Genomic DNA, 23,174 nt, shown 5'->3' with positions numbered 1-23,174 from the left:
AGTGAACAAATAGGCGAATAAAATCACTCTGGAATGAATTCCAGAAACTGACCAGCTCTCACTATTTTTTACTGTGTCCATTGTTATTATGTTGATTTAAGCTGCCATCATCCCCCTACCCCCCTTTCGCGTTACAGCAATAGGGTCCTAACTAGTCTTTTACCCTTGCCCCTTATAGTCCAACTCTCAATCCAGCAGCCATATGACCCTTTAAAAAATGTAAGTTAGACCCTGTCACCCTCCGGTGAGTTCCCATTTAACTGCCCCCCCCAACCTTCAGATTCCATATTTACTCACTCTTCCTCCCCATCACTCGCCCCAGCCCCAGCCCCAGCCCCCTCCTTGAAATTCCTGGAAAATACCAGGCAAGTTCCTGCTATCCTTTTTTTTAAACATGGGTAGGCACCGGGAATCAAACCTGGGTCCTCAGGCTTGGCAGGCAAGCATTCTTACCTGCTGAGCCACCGTGGCCCGCCCCCTGCTATTCTTTTTTGTTACAGCATCTCCCTCTGCTTGCACTCCTCTTCTCTGAGATATTTGCTTGGCTAATTCTCTTACCTTCTTCAAGTTTTTGCTCAGATGTTTCGTCTTTATGAGACCTGTCCCGATTACTCTACTGAATATGGGAACTACCACGCCCATCCTATTCCCACATCCTGAGCCCTCTAATATCCCCCTGCCCTACTCTGTGTTTTCTTCTTTATAGAGCATTTACCACTTTCTAACCCACTCAAAGTTGCATTTGCTGTGAAGCAAATGAAGCCTGTGCTTCAGAGCCCCTCTCACTTAGGCCCTTTCCAAAAACCTCAGAGGGGCTTGAGTGTTGTGTTCATATGGCCACATATGTCAGTAAATCTTGCAAACATATTTGAACTATATTTGTTTAAGTCTATTGTCTCTTTTAACTCCAACTTCCTTTCTGTCATGCTTTTTCTTGTTTCCAGTCAGGCTAAGAGAAACTGAGTTGGGGAAACACTGAGATTTGGTGTGTTTGAGTGCAATAAATGGTTTGCAATCGCATGCCTGTGTAGTTCAGTTAGTGCTGGCCATTCTGGTATAGGGGGAGTGTCTACGAAGGCTCCTACTGCCTGCTGACCAGAAGTATACTGCTTTCTGAAGGTGTGCCAGAAAAGTAGGTGGTGGTGAAGGAAAAACACGATGTAAAATGAACAGAATCAGCTCATCTGTGGAATATTTCTCTACATCTTACAGCTCACAGCTCATATTTTAAAGAAACCTAATGGAGTTTTCCCAAATTTGATATCAACCCTAGAAAATTGTATGAAATGACCAATAAAGTTGTAATGCTGACAGAAATTCATCTAATCTATTGATAATATAAATTTTCATGTGAAAATGTGATCAGCGACAATGCAGCAAAAACACACGTGATGGATAGTCTGAAAACATTTTGTGCTTTTTATGGATTTTGTCATGCTTTTAGTATGTGTGAACTTCTTAAATATGTGCAAATGGTTGTGATTTATTTTCTCATTCTAAGTAAATATTTCATACACAGTTTTGAATTTGTAATTGTGCATTCTTTTTCTAAAAGAAGGTCTACCAAATTGTATAAGCTTCAGGTCTCACAGACCCAGGAGTACCTAGAATATGCTATATGATTTTACTTACTTGTTTGGTTCTGTTTATTTTATTTTTCTGTGTGTCCCTATACCTGATCCATCAGAAGCTAAGTCCCTTAGGAGCAGGGCTCTTTTTTTTTTTCACTGATGTCTCTTAAGCACCTGCATAATGCATGGCACGTGGTAGACACCCAAGAAGTATTTGTTGAATGAATGAATTTACTGTGTTTTAATCCTGCTCAAGAAAAGTTAATATTGATGTGAGGAAAAGTAAAAATACTGCAGTGCACGGAAAATTTTCCTCCTTACAGCCCTCTACTTTGTGTAACTAAGGGCACAGAAGCAAATTCCTATCCCTAGGTGTGTCTTCTGTAGTTATTAGCTGCCATGGTATTCAAGAGGATCTGGATCATTCTTTTAGTTTCCATTATCGTACATCTTGGGACCCGAGGCTAGCCTGAGCTGACTTTTTTCATCATCCCACTCCAAGGGTGAGAATTTAATTTAAGAGCTGTTGGTAGCTGAGGCCATGCAAAGAGTTTCTGGGAAGCCAATATAGTAACTGGTTTTGTTTTGTTTTTTTCAAGCCAAGAACCAGGCACTAAGAAAATAAAAGGTAAATGGTGTTTTATTTTCCTATATTTACTCAATCACAGAAACTCTGCTTAGAAAGTTTAAACATTGAACATTAAAAATAAAACTATTCTCAGATGGGCAATGGTGGCTCAGTGGCAGGGTTCTCGCCTGCCATGCCGGAGACGGGGGTTCGATTCCCAGAGCCTGCCCATGCCAAAAAAATAAAAATAAAATAAAACTATTCTTGCAAAGAAAGAATAGATGATTTAAAATTTAGAAATATACTACTTGAATCTTTAAAATCTGGGTATATTTAATATAGAACTTAAAACCAGAGCCAGGCTTTAAGAAAAGCCTAATCTCATAGAATTCAGTTTGGGAAATTTTTATTTTTGTAGACATGTAGCAAAAGCACATTATATGACCTAGTAGAGTACAAATTTCTTTCACTTAAACTCCACTTTTTTATGTCCTCATAGGGTTTTGGGAGGCAATCGCCAGTGCCTTTTAGATAACACTCTCTATGGTCATGGAAGCGAAGCCTTATTAGTGAGAGTGAAGAAAGCAGTGAGCTAACGAAGGTCTTAGGTGTTCCCCAAGCCCTGTCTGCCTGCTCAGTTTGGCAGTTAGCACTCACTCTGCTATTTTCTAGAATATAATTTGCTGCACTCTGACTCCATGTCTAGCAAGTCTCAACAAAGGAACATCAATACATTCTCCAGATTGAGCTTTTGTCAAAACTAACCTTGCAGAATATATTCTGTTTAAAATACATCTTTCATTGTTAAATGTCTGTGGTGTTTAAGAGTTTTGTTCCAAATTAGCACCCCGAAGAGATTATTGGGACAATTCTCGTAAATTTGCAGGCCAAAGTTTGGTTTACAAAGTTCTTTGCAAAAGTAGGGAAATTTTTTGCTCAGATTGTATCCTAACTCAGGAAAAAGACTGAAAAACAGAAACACGTATACCCTGATTAGGAAAGCATACTTCAGGGTGTGGAATATCAATGAGCCAAGGCTGAGAGCTGTATCAAAAGCATGGAGTGGAACAAAACCTACAATTCTTGAACATTATTAATGTTTCTTCTTCTCTTTCTTGCCTGAAGTGAATATTTCCTAGACTAGGCTAGGACTCATGAAATAACTTTCGAACCATCTCAAAAGGAATAAAGATGGTTTGCCTCCTTTTAAATAATTTATTCTCCCAAATTGTTGTCTCTGGAAAATCACTAGAAATAAATGAAATGGACACTCCAATGTGATAGGCATATCGGAAAGGAAAGAAAAGAATTTTGGTGGGTGGTGGAGGGGGGAGGGGGTGGGGACAAGGATTTAAATTATTCATCAGGCCTCTTTTCCCCTCACCTCTTTTCTTGCCTGGTAACTGGCTCGCCCTGTCTGCATCCTTGGCCTGGGCAAAGAGTGGGGATATTCCACTCTAGCGGAGCCGCCCTGTCGCACTGGTTTATTCGGAGCCTTTTGACCAGAACGTTTGCTAGCTTCTTTTCTTTCTCCCCTAGTGACTGTTCATAATGCAATGCTGTGAGTTTTATCTGTGTTCTCAATGATTTGTTGGATATATGCACTTAAAATAGCTGATGTTCATCCTACTGTTATGCAATAAATCTTTCAGGTTGAATTTGATTTTGAATCAAAAAGTAAGACGAATTCTGATATATTTTAAATAAATCCAACATTTCTCACCGTATTTGTGACTTTATGTTATTCAGGAAGAATGAAATGAGCTAGTTAATTGGTTGCAAGCTGATCTTTGACGCTTGCTCCTCATTTAAGCATGTGTGGTCAAATGATTCCTCCTTTAAAAGTCCCGATTTCCTTCTATTTTAAGATTGTAAGGAACACTGTTCTGTTTAAAGATACTGAGGCTGAAGGGAGAAACGGGGCTCTCATTATACTGTTCTCTTAGTTCTGTTGATTTTCATTGCCAATATTTACTTGCATGTGTTTATTGTGCACAGTTCTGAAATGCACAGCTTTTGGTTAACACTGTACTGTGCAAAATGAGGCTCGCCTGCATTCATGTTTGTACGTAAGGATAGATAAATGTGTGTAGTGTATATTTTTATTTTTGAATGTGTTTATTTTTTAGGTTTATGAAAATGGTAAAGACACTAGAGAGATCTCTGTTTGTATCAGCAAAGAAGATTTGAGGCCCAGTAGCCCAAATCGAGTTGGCAGTGTGATGGAAAGAGTGAGTTTACTTGCTGCTTATTTACTGCTACACATGTCTTCCAAGTTACTTTTAGTTAATTTAGATAATTGCATATTTTTAAATATTTAAAAAAGCTCAATCATTTGCTGATTTGTAAAGGCTGATATTCTCAAGCTTGACTTCTGAAATCCTTAGGCTCTCAGTTTTAGTATGTTATTAACTCTTGGATTCTTACCTAACAGCACTTTAACCTTCATCATGATTTTATGATGAAGAAATCTGTCTGGACACTGGCCTCTATTTTGATACATAGGGATTGTTGTACACCTTGAAAAGCCCTAGACCCAGGGCCCCTCACATGCAGCTGTGGTCTTCTACCCTCAGCCTCACTGTAAGCACTTCCAGCTGGTTTATCTTAAGCACTCTTACCTTTGCCTATTTTCCAGACAATTGGGATGTTTCTCAGGCAGAACCAGCATGTTCAGGGTCTTTCTTTGGAGCCTTTGTCTTGCATAAAAGGACACTGAACACCCTGTTGTTTACAAATTGGGGTTATGCGCCTGAGGGCACAACCAGTGTATTGGGCTCTGCTGCCTGGCCTTGGTTCAGTAGCTTGTCCCACTCCCCCGCCCCCAACCCCCTCTTCACTTCAGCATCCTCAGGCTTACCTTTCCCTAGTGGTGTCCAGGATCAGATTTCTATGCCACTCACAAAAAGCTGGGTACGAATTAAGGAGACTTTCATCGGATCAGTAGCTGGGACAGAAGAGAGAGGGCAGTGCTACCTTGATTGGTCCCAGAGAAGTCTCTGGGGCCTTGGCTGGTTTCTTTTTACCATCACATCCCTGATTATACAAACCACCATGATGCAAAAGACTTCTAGAACTCTCCCTTCTTTCCCCTCTTCCACATTAGACTATTCTACTTTTGGGGGCTTATACTAAAATCAAAGATGACATCTATTTTTTCCTCATACAGAAACATGTTAGTCCATAGAAACTTATTGAGTTGATTTGTGGCACACTGACACTGGTCTGCATTGCTTCTCTGTGCAGGTAAATCTGGGGGGCGGAAAGGGCATTATAAAGCTCTTTTTTTGGAACAGCCATCATGGCACCCCAAGATGCTTGCTTTCCTTTGCACACATTTCAATCACTAGCCTAAGATGTTTCACGTTCTTCTCAGACCTCGGAACAAATTCTTATCCCATAAAGGCCTGGTGATGATAGCTTTAAAGATAAATGGATGAAGATTATCACAATTTTTAGTTGCCATAGCCCAGTCCTAACTAATGACCTAGACATGGAAGACACCGCAGCCCTGACCTCCTGTATGCCGTCACATGCTCATCTTTGAACATCTAAAATGCAGTCTGTCACCAAGCTGAGCAAGTAGATCGCTATCTCAGAGAGTCACTGTGAAAGAGAATTTGGTTAAGGGCTCAGGTGTTCACTTCCAGTTTCTACTGCATTCTCCAGGGCTTTGTTCAAATGTTTCTCTCTTGGATCAGACCTTAAATCCATTGTATCTTTCCCCCTTACAGGAAAAGGGATGCCTGTAAAGCAAAATCACTGTGATTTAAAAATAAATAACTAAAAAGACCAGCATGACATGTTTTCTGAAATAATACCAGAGGAACAAAAATAAGCTCAAGGACTAAGGCCACAAAGAAATAAATGTAGGGCTTTGTAAACACAATTTATGGGGTTTCCAAATATTTTCTCAGTATCAGTGAGAACACAAAACAATACAGATTTTTCACAATTCTAAACACCCTTGCCTTTTCCCCTAAAGAGAATGTCATCTTCTGCTTTTCTGATGCTCAAAGGGCATTGTAGAGTTGATGAAAACACCGAAGTTGAAGATATAAGATATATCTCTTCTCAGGACAAAGCTTAATTCTTAGGTTATATAAAGGTAGTTTCTGGTCAGAGGAAATAGTTATTGAATCAAGAGTTTGTCGCCAATCAGCAAGGACACCTGAGATGAATGACCAGCTTGCAACTGTCTCTTCTTTCCCCGCAACCTCCAGCCTCCACATTTCGGGTTTTCCTAACACACCGTCAATGGGAGTTAACAGAGGCAGCAAAACAGGCACCCTGAACCGCACGTAGCCAAGGGACAGCTACAACTATATCCGGTCCCTACAGCCAATGCAGAGTAATGAGAAATTGAGACGCTAGAACTGCAAGGGAGAGGAGAAGAAGCCTGTGGCAAAAGGCTGGGGGGAGACGGGAGTGACGGACAGCATGGGCGCAGATCAGGAAAGAGCAGATGCCTGAACACCAAAACAAAGGCGCCGACTTATAACCCACATGTCTTTTTAAGTTCCATATGCAATGCTGTTCAATTAGATTTACTTTTGATTTGAAATATCCCTTAAATTAGAAGTATCTCGATAATATACGGACCCTAAATATAAGATAGAAGACATACTGATGATGCTAGTATTTAAAATAGTAAATGACCTCATTTCCTATTTCACACTTCAATGATGTCTTATTCACTATCTGAAAACATCCATTATCAAAGCTGCTCACAAGCCTGTACTTTTGCGGGGATTTTAATTAAAATACATCCAAGAGTAGTTCTAAGTGAACCAACCTAGGCCAGGAGTCCTAATTATTTCTGCAACTCTGGAAGTGGTGAGCTGTTGTTGGACAGCTGATTGCCCGAGGTTTGTTGGGCTTAGGCACAGGAAACTGCTGATGGCAAAACTTGTGCATGTTTTGTAAGGACCTAACAAAATGTGGGGCACAGACAAGAAAAACATGCCCCTTATCGAAGCAGCTGGTTACCATGAGCAGAAGAAAAATGCTCTTTCTGCAAGACTGTCACATCTGCCTGCAGTTGCCGAGGCAAAGGGTCAGAGCTCAATCACAAGGCTGTGGCACCCCCTGCTGGTTAAAAGCCCTCGTTCACGTTGCTACTTTGCACCGAGCTAAATGTTGCAGCCATTTCACACTTCCTTTAGCATCCCAGATGCATTTAATTATCCTTTTTGGGGGACTCCGCATGTTACAGAGTAGAGACAGTTTAATACACATGTTTGCATGTTAGGTTATTTCCTCATCTTTTTTTTTTTTTTTTGTAACCCCACCACCAGTTACTCCTCAAGATTCACCAAAGGCTTCAAATTTCTTCTGTCAAGTCGCCAGGCCTCAGTTTTAATTCAGCCGGCTTTTCGATGAGCATGGTCAAGAAATTAAGAACCCACTCTTGCTGAAGAATGAGCAAAACATTTGGGTCTGTTACGGTGAAGCATGCAGGTAGGAGTGGGGTGCTGAATGCTCTATCCTCGGTCTTTCCACGGGCAAGCTCATTGAAAAGGAGCGTTGAAGACCCAAGCCGTACCCTTTATGAACATTTTAAAATTCATACTCCAATAAAATTTCGGGGGCGTTTTGGTGAGGCAGTATTGTCTGCAGACTGTGACATCTTCCTCTCTCTCCCTCACTCTCCGACTTTCTGTCTTAATGCCTTGTCATAGTTCTTGAAGTCTGCCCGTCAGCACAGCGAGAGGGATTTGTTCATGTGTGAGTAGTCACCTTAATGACAGCAGATGGAAACGCCACGGGGGTCCGCGCCCATCACACTGTCATTGTCGCACGCCGCCCTGACCTGCTTCCACTCCTCTATCTTTTTGTCCCTCTTTAAAGGAGAAATGGATGGTAATTGAAAAGGATCTTAAGCAAGATTTATGAAGCTGTAGACAACATGATTCCCCACTCTCTCTCTCTGTTTTCACAAATAAAGTCTTAACCTTTTAAGCACCAATGACGGAACAACTAAAGCTAAAGTGTAAAGCTTGTAAGCGCTCTGCTATCAAAGTTGTATTCCTCAAAAAGTGCCTTACCATTATCACACAGTCATTACTGGTTATTGCTGAGCATTGTGTAAATGTTTGCAGATTGGTAAATTCCTGCATGAAATTATCTGCATTTCTGAAAAAAGGAAAAGGCTGCGGTACAGAGTAAAAGATGAGCAGGGCTGTTGTTGAATATTGTGGAAATTTATGCATATTTTGACAGGACACATCCAGATGAACTCTGAAACTGCTTGTCAGGAAACTTAAACATGCTTTCGTGTCTATTTTTAAAATTTTTTAAAGCTTACAATTTGTAGAACAGAGTAAGAGAAAATAGTTTTGTATTTAGAGTATAATTGATCATATATTAATTATAATGGAGTGAAGATAGAACTAAATCTTAGTAAAGGAGGAGCAGATTGGATTTGCTATGTATTGCAAGAGTAAAAACTTCAGATACTGAAACCAGTTCATTCAGAAACCTGTGAAGGTGTTGGAAGATGTGGGTAGGATAAGTTTTAGGAAGCATCTTCCAAAATTTTACTTCATTTATGCCTGTAGAGTAAAATTAAAATGCTTAATGATTTCTTATTTTGCGTAATCTGTAAAATTAAAAATATCCTTAAGGAGTGGTAAGCTTTTCCATGGACAAATTTCTAAATATGATTTTTATACCAAGTACAGTTATTTTTACAATGATAAAAAAGTGATGAATTTTAATATAGCAAGAATTCTTGAATAATTTAGCAAGCCCTTCCAGGTAGAAGGAAAGACTTTGATAAAATGTGCTTATTAGTATTTCTTCTTAATATCAACGTCAAAGTAAAAAGTAATGATTGACTAATTTTCATGTTTTTAATGATGTTTGCTACAATATTTTAATAAGATCAAATACTTGTTCTTAGCTAATTGGATCATATTTGTGAAATAACTAGTAAATTGCCAAGGATTTGGAATATTCTAAAATTAACTAAGCATTATAGCTGTAGAAATTCATAGGTGAATATATTTATTTCCATGTCATTGCTCTTTTTAGGTTAGTGTATATTTTTTTCTGGTTTTGAATCAAATATAAAGCGCCAGAGAACTGTGTTTTTGTATTTTTCTGTCTTTATAACTTGTAAAACTAGCATGTCTAAAAAGTTATTGCCATCCGTTTAAAATATGTGGAGAAAACATGCAATATGTATTATGCTAATGCTATTCATTTTGGGGGAGTAATTCTAACATGACTAATTTATGTTGATAAGCGGGCGTGTTGCTCATTTGCAAAGGGTGATCTTGCCGATATCTTTTTATTTTTAGTCCTTTAATTATGTTTCCCCAAATTTTCATTTTTGAAAAATTTCCCATCTACAGAAAAGTTGAAAAAATAGTACAGTGAACACTTATATATCCTTCATCTAGCTTCATCACTTTAAAAGTTTGCCACATTTGGTTTACTTTTCTTCTATCTCCTTTCTCCCTCTCCTGAACAATTTGAAAGAAGTTTGAGGCACTCAAAGTTTCATCCCTAAATGTTTCAGCTCACCTAAGTGAAGAATGGAATATTTTTCTACTTCACCACATTGTTTAACAATCAATCATGTAATAATATTATGTAATATATAATCTATATTCAGACTACCCTAATGGTTCCAAAACATACTTCAGGACTTTTTGTCATCCAGTATCTAATTAAGTTTCATGCATTATATTTAGTTATTTTCTTTAGTTCTTTTACATCAGAAAATGCCCCCTACCTTTTGTTTTGTTTTTCACGATTTTGATCTTTTTTGAAGTGTCTTGTAGAGTGTCCCACATTCTGGATTTGTCTGAATGTTTTCTCGTGATTAAATTTACTTTAAATATATTGTTGGCAAAGAGTACTACACATGTGATGTGATTAAGTTCTTTAATTCTAAAGTTAAATGGCAAGTGCTTGACGCCAATTTGGAGGAAAATGTCTCATAGTTGATATAGTGACCATTCATTTTATTTAAGATCCGTTTTCAATTTGATTTTAACTCCCAAATAATTACGTTAACTTAAAATAATGTGCCTAACAGTAGTCAGTATGAAAATATCAAATCAGCATACCATTTAGTAAATTCACAAAAGAAATAGTTGTTTGTAGTCAAATAGTATGGATCCATTTATAATTTCTGAATATCATTATGTGTGTACTACATCGCAATTACACATGAAAGTGAACATTATATGCATGACAATTAATTATTTTACTCAATGAAATACTTAGATTTAATTATTGCCATTATTTTAAAAAATTATGTGTTGTAAATATTCTGGACGTATTATAAACCAGTTAAATGAAAAGAAATGTTCATTTTAGGTGCAATATAGGATACCAGCAATAGTGATATATAGCAGCATTTATTATTTTTTATTTCTGGATTTTATTAGACACTGATATTGTATATTTTATCGTTTATCCGTGCCCAAATCTCAGCGTTATGTAGACTTTTTCAGATAGCTTAGATATTGTTTCCATTTTTCAGATCTCCACTGAATCCTGTTATGTGTTTGACCTTTGACCGAGTAACTGCATTTACCAGAAGTGGCATCACAGTTGCATATAAAACCCTTTTGGATCCTAACGCTGTCCTGCTACCTGGATGTGACAAGTAAATCAGCACGTGTTTGGTTACAGTGATCTGAATCACTTAATTTGGGATTTCCCAGAGTGAGAGATTTGAAATACTAAAAGACATTTTCCAGTTGTCTTAAAATAAGCAATTATGTATTTAATTGACATATTTCTGGTCTAATAAGCTAGTACCTAAAAGAGTTATCAGTAATTTTCTTTGAATTAAAAAAATATATATATGGGGCAATAAGCAGAAGATAGAGGTAACAATTTTATTTGAAATTTAAAAACTTCTTAGTGAATGTTTCTAAATTAATTAAATGGAGTCATTATAACATAAAATAATATGTTCCCTTGTATGAGTGTTCATATTTAAACATCTGATTTAATGATGATAAATGTAAAACAGAAACAATTTGCTAGAGGCTTGGTGGGATGGTCATTTAAAAAGTAGAGCAAGAGTTAGTAGAGCTGGGCACCTAGTCCCATTTTCACTCCTGCTTGTCCATGAGAAACTTAATTTCCCTAGGTCTCAGTTTCTTATTCATAAATAATAAAATCTGAGATTAACTGAATGTCGACCATAGGGCAGGTATGGTTCCAAACGAATTGGATAATCCTCATCAAAATTATTTTTTACTCTATTATTTATCACCTATTGCTCTATTATTATTGCATTTTATAGAGGCAGAAACTGGGGCATAGGAGGGTGAAGTAATTTGCCCAGATTCACACAGCTGGTGTGTGGTAGAGCCAGGATTCTTACCCACATCATCAGCCTTGAGAACCTGAATGTTCAACTACGATCTAGCATTAGCCAGTAGAATTTTCAGTGATGATGGAAATTCACTAGGTGTGAATGAATGCAATACTGGCACCATGTTGGATTCAATTATCTATCTATAAGGTTCCATCTGGTTTTAATATTTTGTGATTTAAAAATATGCAACTCTCCTTTACATACAGTTGAAGAGAGCAGATCCAGAGAATCAAAAGCAATCTGATAAGGTCACTCAGTCCAGCTAGTGTTAACATAATACTAAATAAGATAGACTTGTTGGTTTCCCTTGGTAGCTAGTTAAGCAACAGCTGTATCCCCTTAATAACTAACTGTACTTTCCAGGCAAGATTTAAATGTTCCTTCTTATCCTCTCTGTGTTTTTCACAGATACAAAATAATCCATCAGCATTCATTTTCATAGGCATTTTCCTTTTATAATAAGGTGTATGCAATGATCTTCTCTCAAGCTGTTAAATTTGCCTAGTTCCTTCCCCTTTTAATTTTTAACTAGGATTTTATATGTTGAACTTAAAGTTTTCCTTCCTTTTTTTGTTTTTTTAATGATTTTTAATGAGATCCAGCATCTATTTGCATACCATATCCTCATCCAAATTGTACAATCAGTGGTTCACGAGTATCATCATACAGCTGTGCATTCATCAGCATAATCAATCTTTGAACATTTTCATTACTCCAAAAAAATAAAAATAAGAATAAAAGTAAAAAGAAACATAAAAAGAATACCCAAAACATCCCATACACCCACTCTCCCCTAATATTTATTTAATTTTTTTGTCTTTTTTTTCTTACTCATCTGTCTGTACCCTGGATAAAGGGAGTGTAGGTCACAAGGTTTTCACAATCACATGGTCACACCTTAAAAGCTCTGTAGTTATTCAGTCATCTCCAGAAACCAAGGCTATTGGATTACAGTTCATCAGTTTCAGGTATTAACCCCTAGTTACCCCAATACACCAAAATCTGGAAGGGATAGCTATATACTGCATAAGAAGAACCTGCAGAATGACCTCTTGGCTCTATTTAAAATCTCTTAGCCACAGAAACTTTATTTTGATTCATTTCTCTTCCCTCTTTTGGTCAAGAAGGCTTCCTCACTCCCACGAAGCCAGGGCCAGGCTTGTCCCCTGGAGTCATGTCTCATGTTGCCAGGGATATTTAGACTCCTGAGAATCATGTCCCACATGGGGGGAGGGCAGTGAGTTCACCTGCAGAGTTGGCTTAGAGGGAGAGGTCACATCTGAGCGACAAAAGTGGTTACCTGGGAGACTCTTAGGCATAATAAGTAGGCTTAGCTGCTTCTTTGCAGAAATAAGTTTCATAAGGGCAAGCTCCAAGATCGAGGGCCTATCCCATTCAAATTGGCAGTCTCTAGTGCTTGCCAGAATATCAGGACTTCCCCAGTGGGGAAGTTTAATATTTCCTCCTTTTCCCCCAGTCCCTCAAGGGGTCTTTGCAAATACTTTTTAGTTTTCTGCCCAGAATACGGGATGTATCAAGACATCACACCAACCTGTACAAACCAACAAGATCTCACTCACTTTTCAAGGTTCCATATAATTACGATGTTTGAATAAGCTGACCATTCAAGTTAATTTGATAGTGTGCTAATGAAAATATAAATTTTGCACCAAATAAGCATCTCTTCCTTTGGTCTCACACAGAAGTTGAATTTTTAAAATGCAGTCAGTTAATATCATCCTTTACCCTTTAGTCTGATTTACCTTAGTCTTACCTAGATCAGCCTCACTCATATCTCTAATCGAAGTCTGATCACTTTTTCAGTGTCTTTAATAGCTGCTCTCTGGGCTAATGTTGACTCTCAGAGCTGCAGAACTCTAACTCTGAGTCTCAAGTGTCACACAAGCACCCAAAGTTCCAAGGAATGACCAGGTTATACACAAAGAGCTTAGCATCTCAGAATTTAGAAATAACAGTTAGCAGCTCAAGAAAAGATGTGACTGCTGTAAGACCTTACAATGTAGTAATCTTCACAATTGACCTTCACCTGATAACCTTTGCTCTTGAATTCAATTCTCAGAGTTTGTCTATTATACTTAGTCCATATTAGTGAAGCATTATAATATTTTTCTTTTTGTTTCTGTTGACTTACTGTCCTCATGTTTCATTCACCTAGTTGTTCAAGTATTCTTTCTTAATTTTTTTTTCTTAAGTGCAATGAACACCATTTTATTGGACTGATTCAAATTAGATCTAGGTCTCTTTGTATAACAATGTGCAACTGTCCTTATTGAACACAGAATAATTTTGGTAATTATGTACTTAATTTTTGTACACCATTTGCATTATTCTTTCATACTTTAAAGCGGTGATGCTCTCTTTATAATATGGATCATTTGAAATCAAAATCTCTTATTTATACTTCTCAGAGTATTGATTTAAAAAAAAAAAAAAACTATTGCCAGTCCTAAGATTTGTTTCTGTTGAACTCTAAGGTATCTATGTAGAGCCAGATAATTATTTTTAGGGTACAAATGTTTACTTTTAAGATAAGTGATATGGCTAAACTAAGAATGAAACCCAAGCTGCCCAGTCTGTGTTTGTTCATGTTCCTGTCAGGCTGTGTTGCCTCATAAGCATTTCTTAAAAATACCAGGCTAGCGTGTTTAGCATAACCATTGTAAGTATGAAAACATCCTTCATTACTTATAGTCTAGTTAAGTTTGCATATAAATTAATCAATGAGGATGGTCTCCTTTCTGAATGATTTTGTAAGATTAAAAAGTACTTTTTATTTCTTTGTTTTATTAAAAATTAATCATGGGTTTCCCCAATATCATAAATAATTGTGAGATAAGATTTTCAAGCCTTCCCTTTTGCAATTATGGATAATAAGGCACTTTTCAAAATTTGATTTAAAAAGATTATGACTTTATATTGGTTTATTCACTAGTAGAGATCAAAGCATAAATTGTTCTACTAGTTCCTAAAAGAGTATTGTCATTAAATGCATTTTTTTTCTAAGATAAATACTTAAATATTTTACTTTTCTTAGTTGGGAAGTTTGTGAAGGATTTCCGATGAATTTTGACTGTACTAGTCAGCTGATACCTGCTCAATTTGAAAAGGTGGACTTGGGGAACCATTTCCTACAGAACAAGGTCAGAATTATTTGTTGTACTCAACATGATGTCTTTTATGTTTGGGGCACTCAGTCTGGTGAACGAATGTATATTTGTGAACTTTTTGGCAAACATTAAGCTATTTTACAAATGTCAAGAGTAGTATTCTTTACTTCTACTAATTAATTAAGCATTTTAAAATGGAAACAATTCATGAAAAAATACTTTTTCCTGAATTTACATAATTTAAGTCCCATTTTTTAGCATATTTTCATGATTGCAGTTGTATTAATAAATTGGAGTTGTTTAAGAAAGTCTTTAAGGTAGCTGATTAAGTCTTCATACTCTGAGATTTGATCTGCTTGCTGTATTGGGTCAACCTATGAAGGAAACGTCTTTAATAAGCCAATCCATGACAATCCAATCTTTGTACTTGATTTCTCCTTTCAGAATAGAAGATCCTTTTCTTGAGTTGAACTATTAAAGGCATTTTATACATGTCTGGAAAGAAGGAATACTTTTTTTGTTTTTCTCAGCTGGAAAACTCTATGTAAGGTTATTATTCCTTCAGCTCCATAAGCTGTGGTTTTTGAACCTATGAAGTTAAAACCAAAAGACACTCACAGAGATAGGTACAGCCAAAGAAACTAGGGCTTCCTGTCAACCTGCCTGGGCCCTTTATTTTCCACTCTCTTAATTTCTCAATGTTATCTGTATAAGTCTCTTTATTACATCAAAATTCATACTGAAAATCTTGGTTGTTTCAAGGAGTTTATGAAACTAAATGATATAATGATAAAAATAGAATCAAATAAATAATATTTCTAATCCAGTCTGTTTTTGAATAAATTTAGAAAATCCAAGTTAGTTGATTGGTTCCCTAAGAATGAATGCCTTTTATATTTTAAATTCATCTGACATTATTTATTAACCATAGATAGGCTCCTATGGCATTCCTATCTAGAAAGATTTGCTGTAACTTATTTTCCTTCTGAAAAAATTTGTATGGCTGGCTGTAGCCTTCTGAATCAAGTTCCAAGATTTCACCTGGATTTCCATGATTCTCCTCCAATCTACCCCCAGTCTCAACTTACTTTCCCAACCTTCTCCCCTTCTGGATCCTCTCTGCATGCTATACTATAGTCAGGACTAATATATTGTGTTCCATAATATGCTTTTCACTTTGGTGTACTTGTACCATTAGTTGGGTTGTTCTTTGTACACTCTGCAATTACCATTACTGGCCTCTATTTCTTAAGGCATCATTCAACTTCCTCTTCTTTCACAAAGCCTTCCCAGAGCCTCCAGAGAGATTCTCTAATTATTATGGATTCTCAGACTGCTTTTTTTTTTCCTTTAAAAATTGTTCTTATTGTTTGTGTTCTGTTCTAGGTATTTTTTTTTTATGTCTTTCTCCTCTATAAATTGAGAAGTCTTTGGGAAAAGACATTATTTCTCACTCATCTTTGTATCCATAAATGCATACAGTCTTGAATTAAAGCAAGTGCACAATACATTTTTTAATGAATGAATTTTTCAATTTAGACCTAAACTATCTTTGAAGGCTCACTGTTCTCCAATATGTTCTTTTTGTGTTAGCCAAACCAGACTTTTTATTTGCTCTTTTCTAAAAGCATTCCACGCTTCTGTTAAATGATATTCCTCAACCTGGAATTCAACCTCTCTTTCTTTGTCACAGCTCCCTGGCCTTCTCTGTCACCCTTGTTCCATATTCTAGAAGAGTGCCTGACATATATTTGGCATTCAATAATGATTTTTGAAATCCTGCCCATCATTCTTGCCATATCTGATTTGTACCTCCTTCGTGATAAGTTTCTTCACACCACCTTACCCTCAGACCAAATATAATCTTTCTGGCCTTGTTACCCCTGTTTGATACTTCCTGTGCCACTACAGAGGCATTGAACTAGATGCTGTTCCTCTTACAATATTTTTTTGCCTAATTCATAGTCAACCAGTGCTCCAAGTATGAGTACATTTCAGGTCTAATTGAGGTAGGGCAGAATGGTAGATTCCACTGGAAATATTGGGATCAGAGTAAGAAGAATCTCAAGTCAGTGTTAGGGATTTTGGATTTTGTTCTGTAGAAAATGAAGAGACTTTAATATATTTGACAGGGACAAGATTCTTGGGTTAGGAAACTAATTCTGGAAGTACTTGTCTTATCCTCCATGCTGGATTGAAAATTCCTCAAACAAGGATACTGTCCTGATTATCCTCGTCTCTGCCACAATATCTGGATGCTTAGACTTAGCCTAACTGAATTAGCTTCACTGGATGATTCACTCATTTAATGGCATGAAAAAATTGAATATCAAAAAGTTATCAGGGCCAGGGGGAAAGAAACCCCAAGTATACTTCTCTCTTTGATATTATCCCAAAGTAGAATTTTACAAGATAATGCTATTTTCTAAATTTCAAAAATTAAAGGATAGTATTTCATGATTCTTTCATCATGATTAATTCGTTCTAATGATTTAACAAAAGTGAGAAGACACTTATCGTAACTAAATATTTGTTCTCTTTTCTATTTTTGGAAGAAACTGTTAATGAATAAAATTTTTGTTCACTCAAAAGAGTTGTGTAAGAAAGTAAAGATGTGACTAACTGGCTAGTAAAGGAAAGAAAAATGTCTGTCCCTTCGCTATGAAACCATTAAAATCTTCTCAGAAAAATGTCTCCAATTATGCACAGAGAGGTGATAGATGCATTGGGAACAGTCACCTAATGGACTGAAAAGGAGCACTTTTCAGGCAAAGGTGATACATATTTACAGGGTATTTTATTTTTTTTTGTCTAGAATCTTGCTGCTCATTGAGGTAAATAAAACACTAAGAGGATTACAACAGGGGTGGGGGAAGGGAAGCAAAAGCATATATTCTTGATGTATACGTTTTCAAATTGGCCTGAGATAGAGATATCAGTGCCCAACCCCTGACTGTTCTTTTAAATCTTTTATTGACAAGTAAAACCTTTCCTACAGAGAAAAATTTGGAACATTTAATCCCCGTTAGTAATGTCAGAGAGAGATTTAACCCTGCAGTTACAACCTGTTTCTCTTCATCCATTTCAAAAAAATATTTGGAAGTGACTACTAATTAACAACTTGGCAAAATACATCTTTTAACAGTGCCCTAATATTACTTAAAGTGGCAACATTTTATTATTTGAATAGAATGAAAGAGCAATAAAATTAAGAGGTTCCATGGAATGGATGAGATTTAAACTTCATAAGAGTTAATATAAAGGAAAAAAAATTAAGGATCAAAATAGTCTGAGGAATGCCTGCTTAATGGGAAAATATAGCAGAAAAATGGACTACGGGATTGAGCAGGTAACATATTCTGCCACAATGAGAAGGAAATTAGTTTTGATCCTAGCCTTGCAATATGTGGCTTTGCAGAAATCAGCAGGACATTAGTGACAACTTTTAGTATGGAAACGGCAAGAAAAACAGCAAGTTGTGATTTTAGAATCATGGCCTACCTGTTACAAGTCACTTGTAAATTCAACAGTTTGGGAAACTGGCAGAATGCAGTATCCTGTATGTCACAAAGAAGACAGAAAGGAAAACATTTCTATGGAGAACAAGTCATTGAAAAACAATATTTTCTACAAATAATTTACATACTGGGACAAATACAAAATTTTCATTTAGATTTTGAACTAATTGCCATTAGAGCAGGAGACAAAAAAGTAAATAAAATAACAAGTCCCTATTTTAGATCTATAATTAGAAGCTGTTTGAGGACTTCATACCTAGATCGTACATATTTTGACTTCTTTGATTGCATAATTATGTCCCTGCTGGTATATTCTGTCTTCAAACTTTTCCAATTCTTGACCCTTCAGGTGAGTAGATGGATCAGATACAGAATTTGAGAATGGAAAAAATAAAAGGGATATATCTGGGAAATGAGAAAAGAGATTTTATAACATTTTTAATAGTTATGGAAAATTTGTATAGAAAATTATCTAAGTGGGCTCAGATTTCATCATTAAAAATGAAAATATAAAATTCCTATGTTGTGAGCAATTTGTTCAGGCTGTGGGTTGTGATCTATGAGTTTCTCCTTTCAGGAAATATTTTGTTTTCTTGTGTTCTGTTCCTCAGTTGATCTGCAAGAAAACACCTAAGTGCTTCTCTTGTTATTTTGAATTCTCCTAAAAATATTGAAGGTTACGCCACCTCCATTAGTCACCTGGAAAAAAAAAAATAAACAAAAGTTTTAACTGGTCCAGCATGTACATACATTATTTTTATCACTGTCTGTTCCTACATCAGCACAGTGCACCAGACAAGCAAACTATAATGGATCATTTAAAGGGAGTATATGCATACAGATATTTAACATAATCCGTGCTTAGATACCAGTTTCAATATAAATGCTGTTATATGCTCACACACATATACATACACACATATGGCATATTGTGTTACAGATTATCAGTGCACTCTAATTTCCAAATTCACATTTTCAGTTTTCATCTCCCCCATCCTCATAAACGTTTGTTCTAAAGCTAAATCATCGGATTAAATTTAAAAGAAAGAGTAAGTGAGAGCACAAAAGAGAAATTTAATGTCATTGTCACTTTCTGAATTTTTTTTTTTTTTAACAACATGAAATGAAATTGAGTTAGTGGGCCTGGCTGTGTCTGCTCTAGGTAGAATCAATCATTTGGGAACTGTCCAGCAAAATATCTCTTGAAGAACAGCATGCTGTTCATACTGGGTGCCAACCCAAGCCAGACACAAAGGACCCCTCCGCTCTTCACCAATAAGCCAACTGTTAAAAGATTAAAACATGTTGTGGAGATAACAAGAGTTTAGGCACCGGCAGCAGGTGTCGTACAAAGAAGTACTTGGCAGTGTGGTGCTTCTGTCTGACTAATTCCTGTCATAACAATCTTCTGCCCGCTTGCAGAGGGGAGTGTGGTGGCACCTTGGAGTCAGGCATTGAGTAAGAGTGCTGCTTTAAATTCTGAGCCCTGCAGAGGCTGGATTAGTAGAATAGAGCTTACCATTGTTGGGAAACTGTGGGGGATTCCCCTCCACATCTAAGCCTCCTGGCTGACTGTGGAACCCGCAAACAGCTGTAAGCTAAAAATCTGCTTAGGTGGCAGCGTTGCTGTATTTTTTTCATTTTTATTTTCACATTTGGAGTCATCTAACATTTTCTTCTCTCTTGAGACATGACTATCATCCATTATAAGATAATTGCCAGATATATTAGTGTATGTTATATTATTGCCTTATTGTTGTATTTGTGAAGTGTTACCCTTTTTTTCTGTGTGCTGTATGGCGGGGGTCAGATTTCATTCTGTTTCCATGTGAGTATCCCCTTATTGCAGTACTATTTGTTGAATTTTTCTTTTGTTTGGTTTTTCATTCTTTGTTTGCTTGTTTGTTTGTTTTTGGGAAGTGCATGGGCTGGGAATTGAATCCGGGTCAGGTGAGAAATCTATCACTGAACCACCCCAAAATGTTACCTTTTGAATCATCACTTAATTTCTGTATTTAAAAAAACCATTTGCTACTCAGCAAATATCTAGTATTAGCACAGGTAGAGAGGGGGCTTTTTTTAATATTGGAAAATAATTTAAATTGTTATTGAAGGAATGTCATTTACTGAGCTTAAAGCATAAATTGGTATATCCTCATAATGCTATACAAGTAAATATTGGTACTAAAATTAAGAGCAGCATGACTGCTCAGGGAAAGTGATCATATCAGTTAGGAGACAAAATTTACTAACTATGAATTAGCAGAATTACTACAGGGGATATGAGTACCTGATAATTTGACAATCAGGTCTAAGTGAGTAAAGCTAGAAGGTGCACGATACTTTTGATTTATATAATCTGATAATGAACCCATATTCAATGGATGCAGTTTCTCCCCAATCAGTCCCCCTTCTGTCCATCCCCACACCTATCACTGAAGTCTCAGCTCAAAGCCCTTTATTTTTCAGAGGTTTTATAGACTCCCAGCTGTTCCCCTTGCCTTTGATATCTCTGTTCTACAGTCCATTATGTTTACCCTTACCAGATCAACCTTACTAAAAGCTGTGGTAATCCAGTCTCTATTAAAAGCTTTCACTGGCTCCCCACTGCCATGCAACTCCACAACCTTATACCTGGCCCCTTCCACAGTCTGGCCAAACTTCCCTCTTTGAGCCTACCTACAAATCCTAAAACCATTGGTTCTACTTCCTTGCCTTTGTTCTGAATACCTTTTTATTCTTCATTGTTCCTGTTTAACTGTCTCCATCCTGCAAGGCCCGGTACAGATGTCACCTCTTTCAAGATGCTCCATTTTTAATTGGGCCAGCAGAAATGATCCTACTGTTCTTTGCATAACTATAACACTATTTAGACATTCATGTGTTGCTTAACATGAAATTACCAGTGTGTGTGTGCGCTATTGCCTCCACCCTGTTGTAAGTTTCTTTAGGGAAGGAAAAGTATTTCATAATCCCCAATATCGCACAGTCTCAGGCCTTGAATATCCGAGTCGGTGCTCAACAATAGGGATTAGATTGAATTGAATGGGATTGAACTCTACTCTCTGAAAAGAGACCTTTTCAATCAGAAGCAGAATGTTCTAGGATAACTTATTTTAGGTAAATATGTTGAATGAAGAAGGTTCACTTTCAGACTTTAAGATAAAAATGCCTACTTCTCCTTACGGTACAGGTGGATCCTAAAACTGTCCTGCATGCCTCAGTTTCCATCAGAAAGCACAGCTTCACAAGTGGCAAAGTGAGCAGTGGAAGTCAGATAGCACCATCGACCCTGTGGCCTGCAGCCAGTGTGTGGCTGATCACGAAGGTACCCGAGAGTGTCCGTGCTCGCAGAGTGACTTCTGCTGGCTGGCTGGCTCCCTGTGCTGCCCCAACATGCACATGAGCAGACCAGGAAAAGCATGATAAATTGTTGGATGCTGCCAGCTCTGCCTCTCTGTTCTCGGCATTATCCAGCACGGAGGACTTACTGTAGACCCCCAAGTGGGTGTTCAATTCACTTTCAATTCACTTTCAGACATGCTGACTTGTTCATATCCCAGAGTGGATTTAAACCAAGCATCAAACTTATTCACAGTCCATAGGCTCACCATTTTCATGGGATTTATCTGAATACCATTTCCTTTCACTTGTTAGTCTTCACTGTTGAGCTTCACCACCTCAATGTCGTGGAGTCTGCTGGAATGGCTCTGCATAATGCTTTTGCATATTGCCTTTGCAAGGACATAATTTTTATAGAAATGTGAACAATGCCTAAAGCAGTTTTTACCAGCGTATCGGCAAATATTTAATTTTGAAACTCTATTATTGTACAATTTGCTCTGATTGAAATTGAGAACATTTCATTGCTCTCCCCTTCCCTCTTACTGTTGATATATGTTTTATAATTGCCACTGGATATTTATGTCTGGAAAGAGATGGTGCAGCCTCTATCTACCCTTCCTGTGACTCCTTTTGCCTCCTCACTATAGACAACTTTTCTGCTTCTTTGCACGGTTTCTAAAATTTCATGAGATCAGAAAACCTGTACTTGTTTAAAATTTTTCTTAGCAATAATGGAAATGCATAATGAGAAGTGTTTGGACTTTGGAGTTGGATTGGGACTGGGATCCCAGCTCTGCCTTGTGTAACTTTGGGAAAGTTCCCTAGCCAGACAGAAACTTCGTTTCTTCATCTAAAAAATGGAGTTAATTGTACCTACCTTTCATAGTAGCTGAAGAGATTAAATGAAAATGTCTGTCTGAAGTTCAGGCATAGTATCTAGCACACAGAAAGTGCTAAATCAATAGTGGTTCTTTTTCCTCACCCCAAGCAATTCTCTGTTCTGTTTAGACAAGCATGTTCAAAGGAGGATTGCATTCAGTGCTTTCTAGAATCAAAATTATTTAAAAATGCTTTTTCTAGGTCATCTTATCTTTCTTTTCCATGCAACAAAGACACAAGGAATAAAAGTTGCATGCTACAAAGAACCCGATTTTGAAAATCCTTTTAGACTCCCTTGCCTCTTTTCAAAATAAATTATTTAACATAAGATAGAGAATTTTGCATATCATAAATCTCCAATATGTTTAAATACATTTCCTAGTGGTTGTCACTTATTTAAGATGTTGCAGTGATTCACCAAGTAAAAAAATTAAGTGGCCATTCAAACAATATTCTCAATCAACTTGCTTAACAGAGAATTCTAACATTTAAAACAAAAGCAGTTCATAACCCACCATAAAAATGTTTAACTCATGGTATTTAGACCCAGAATAAAACTTATAAATCAATACAAAGTTTACAGATTTGTTTTCATCTTTTCAGTTCACTGCACTTTTTTTCTGTGCATACATATTTCAAGTAAGCTCTGAAATATAACTATAGCAAGTGACACGTGATAGATCCCAAATCACTGCACTGTGAAATATGCACAGAAATAAAGGACAAATGAAGATATCAAGGTCTGTTTTATTTTGCACTGAACTGTAAAATGCCACCCTTGTTGGACAGACAATCACTGGTTCTGAGCAGGGCTCGCTG

At 36.9% G+C, this 23,174-nt stretch overlaps 1 protein-coding gene across 1 annotated transcript in view; it reads left to right on the top strand.

Annotated features, from left to right (window-relative positions):
• Positions 1–23,174, top strand: part of DCDC1 (doublecortin domain containing 1) — a 544,066-nt gene that overhangs the window by 319,184 nt on the left and 201,708 nt on the right. The window contains 6 exon segments of the mRNA XM_077114307.1: positions 4,269–4,370; positions 7,437–7,503; positions 7,506–7,599; positions 10,637–10,762; positions 14,541–14,646; positions 21,325–21,459. Of these exon segments, the coding sequence (XP_076970422.1) occupies positions 4,269–4,370; positions 7,437–7,503; positions 7,506–7,599; positions 10,637–10,762; positions 14,541–14,646; positions 21,325–21,459 (630 nt within the window).

Source organism: Tamandua tetradactyla, chromosome 8 (assembly GCF_023851605.1).
Source record: "Tamandua tetradactyla isolate mTamTet1 chromosome 8, mTamTet1.pri, whole genome shotgun sequence".
Lineage (NCBI taxonomy): Eukaryota > Metazoa > Chordata > Mammalia > Pilosa > Myrmecophagidae > Tamandua > Tamandua tetradactyla.
Note: the sequence above shows the minus strand (reverse complement) of the source record. Positions and strands in the feature narration are given on the sequence as shown.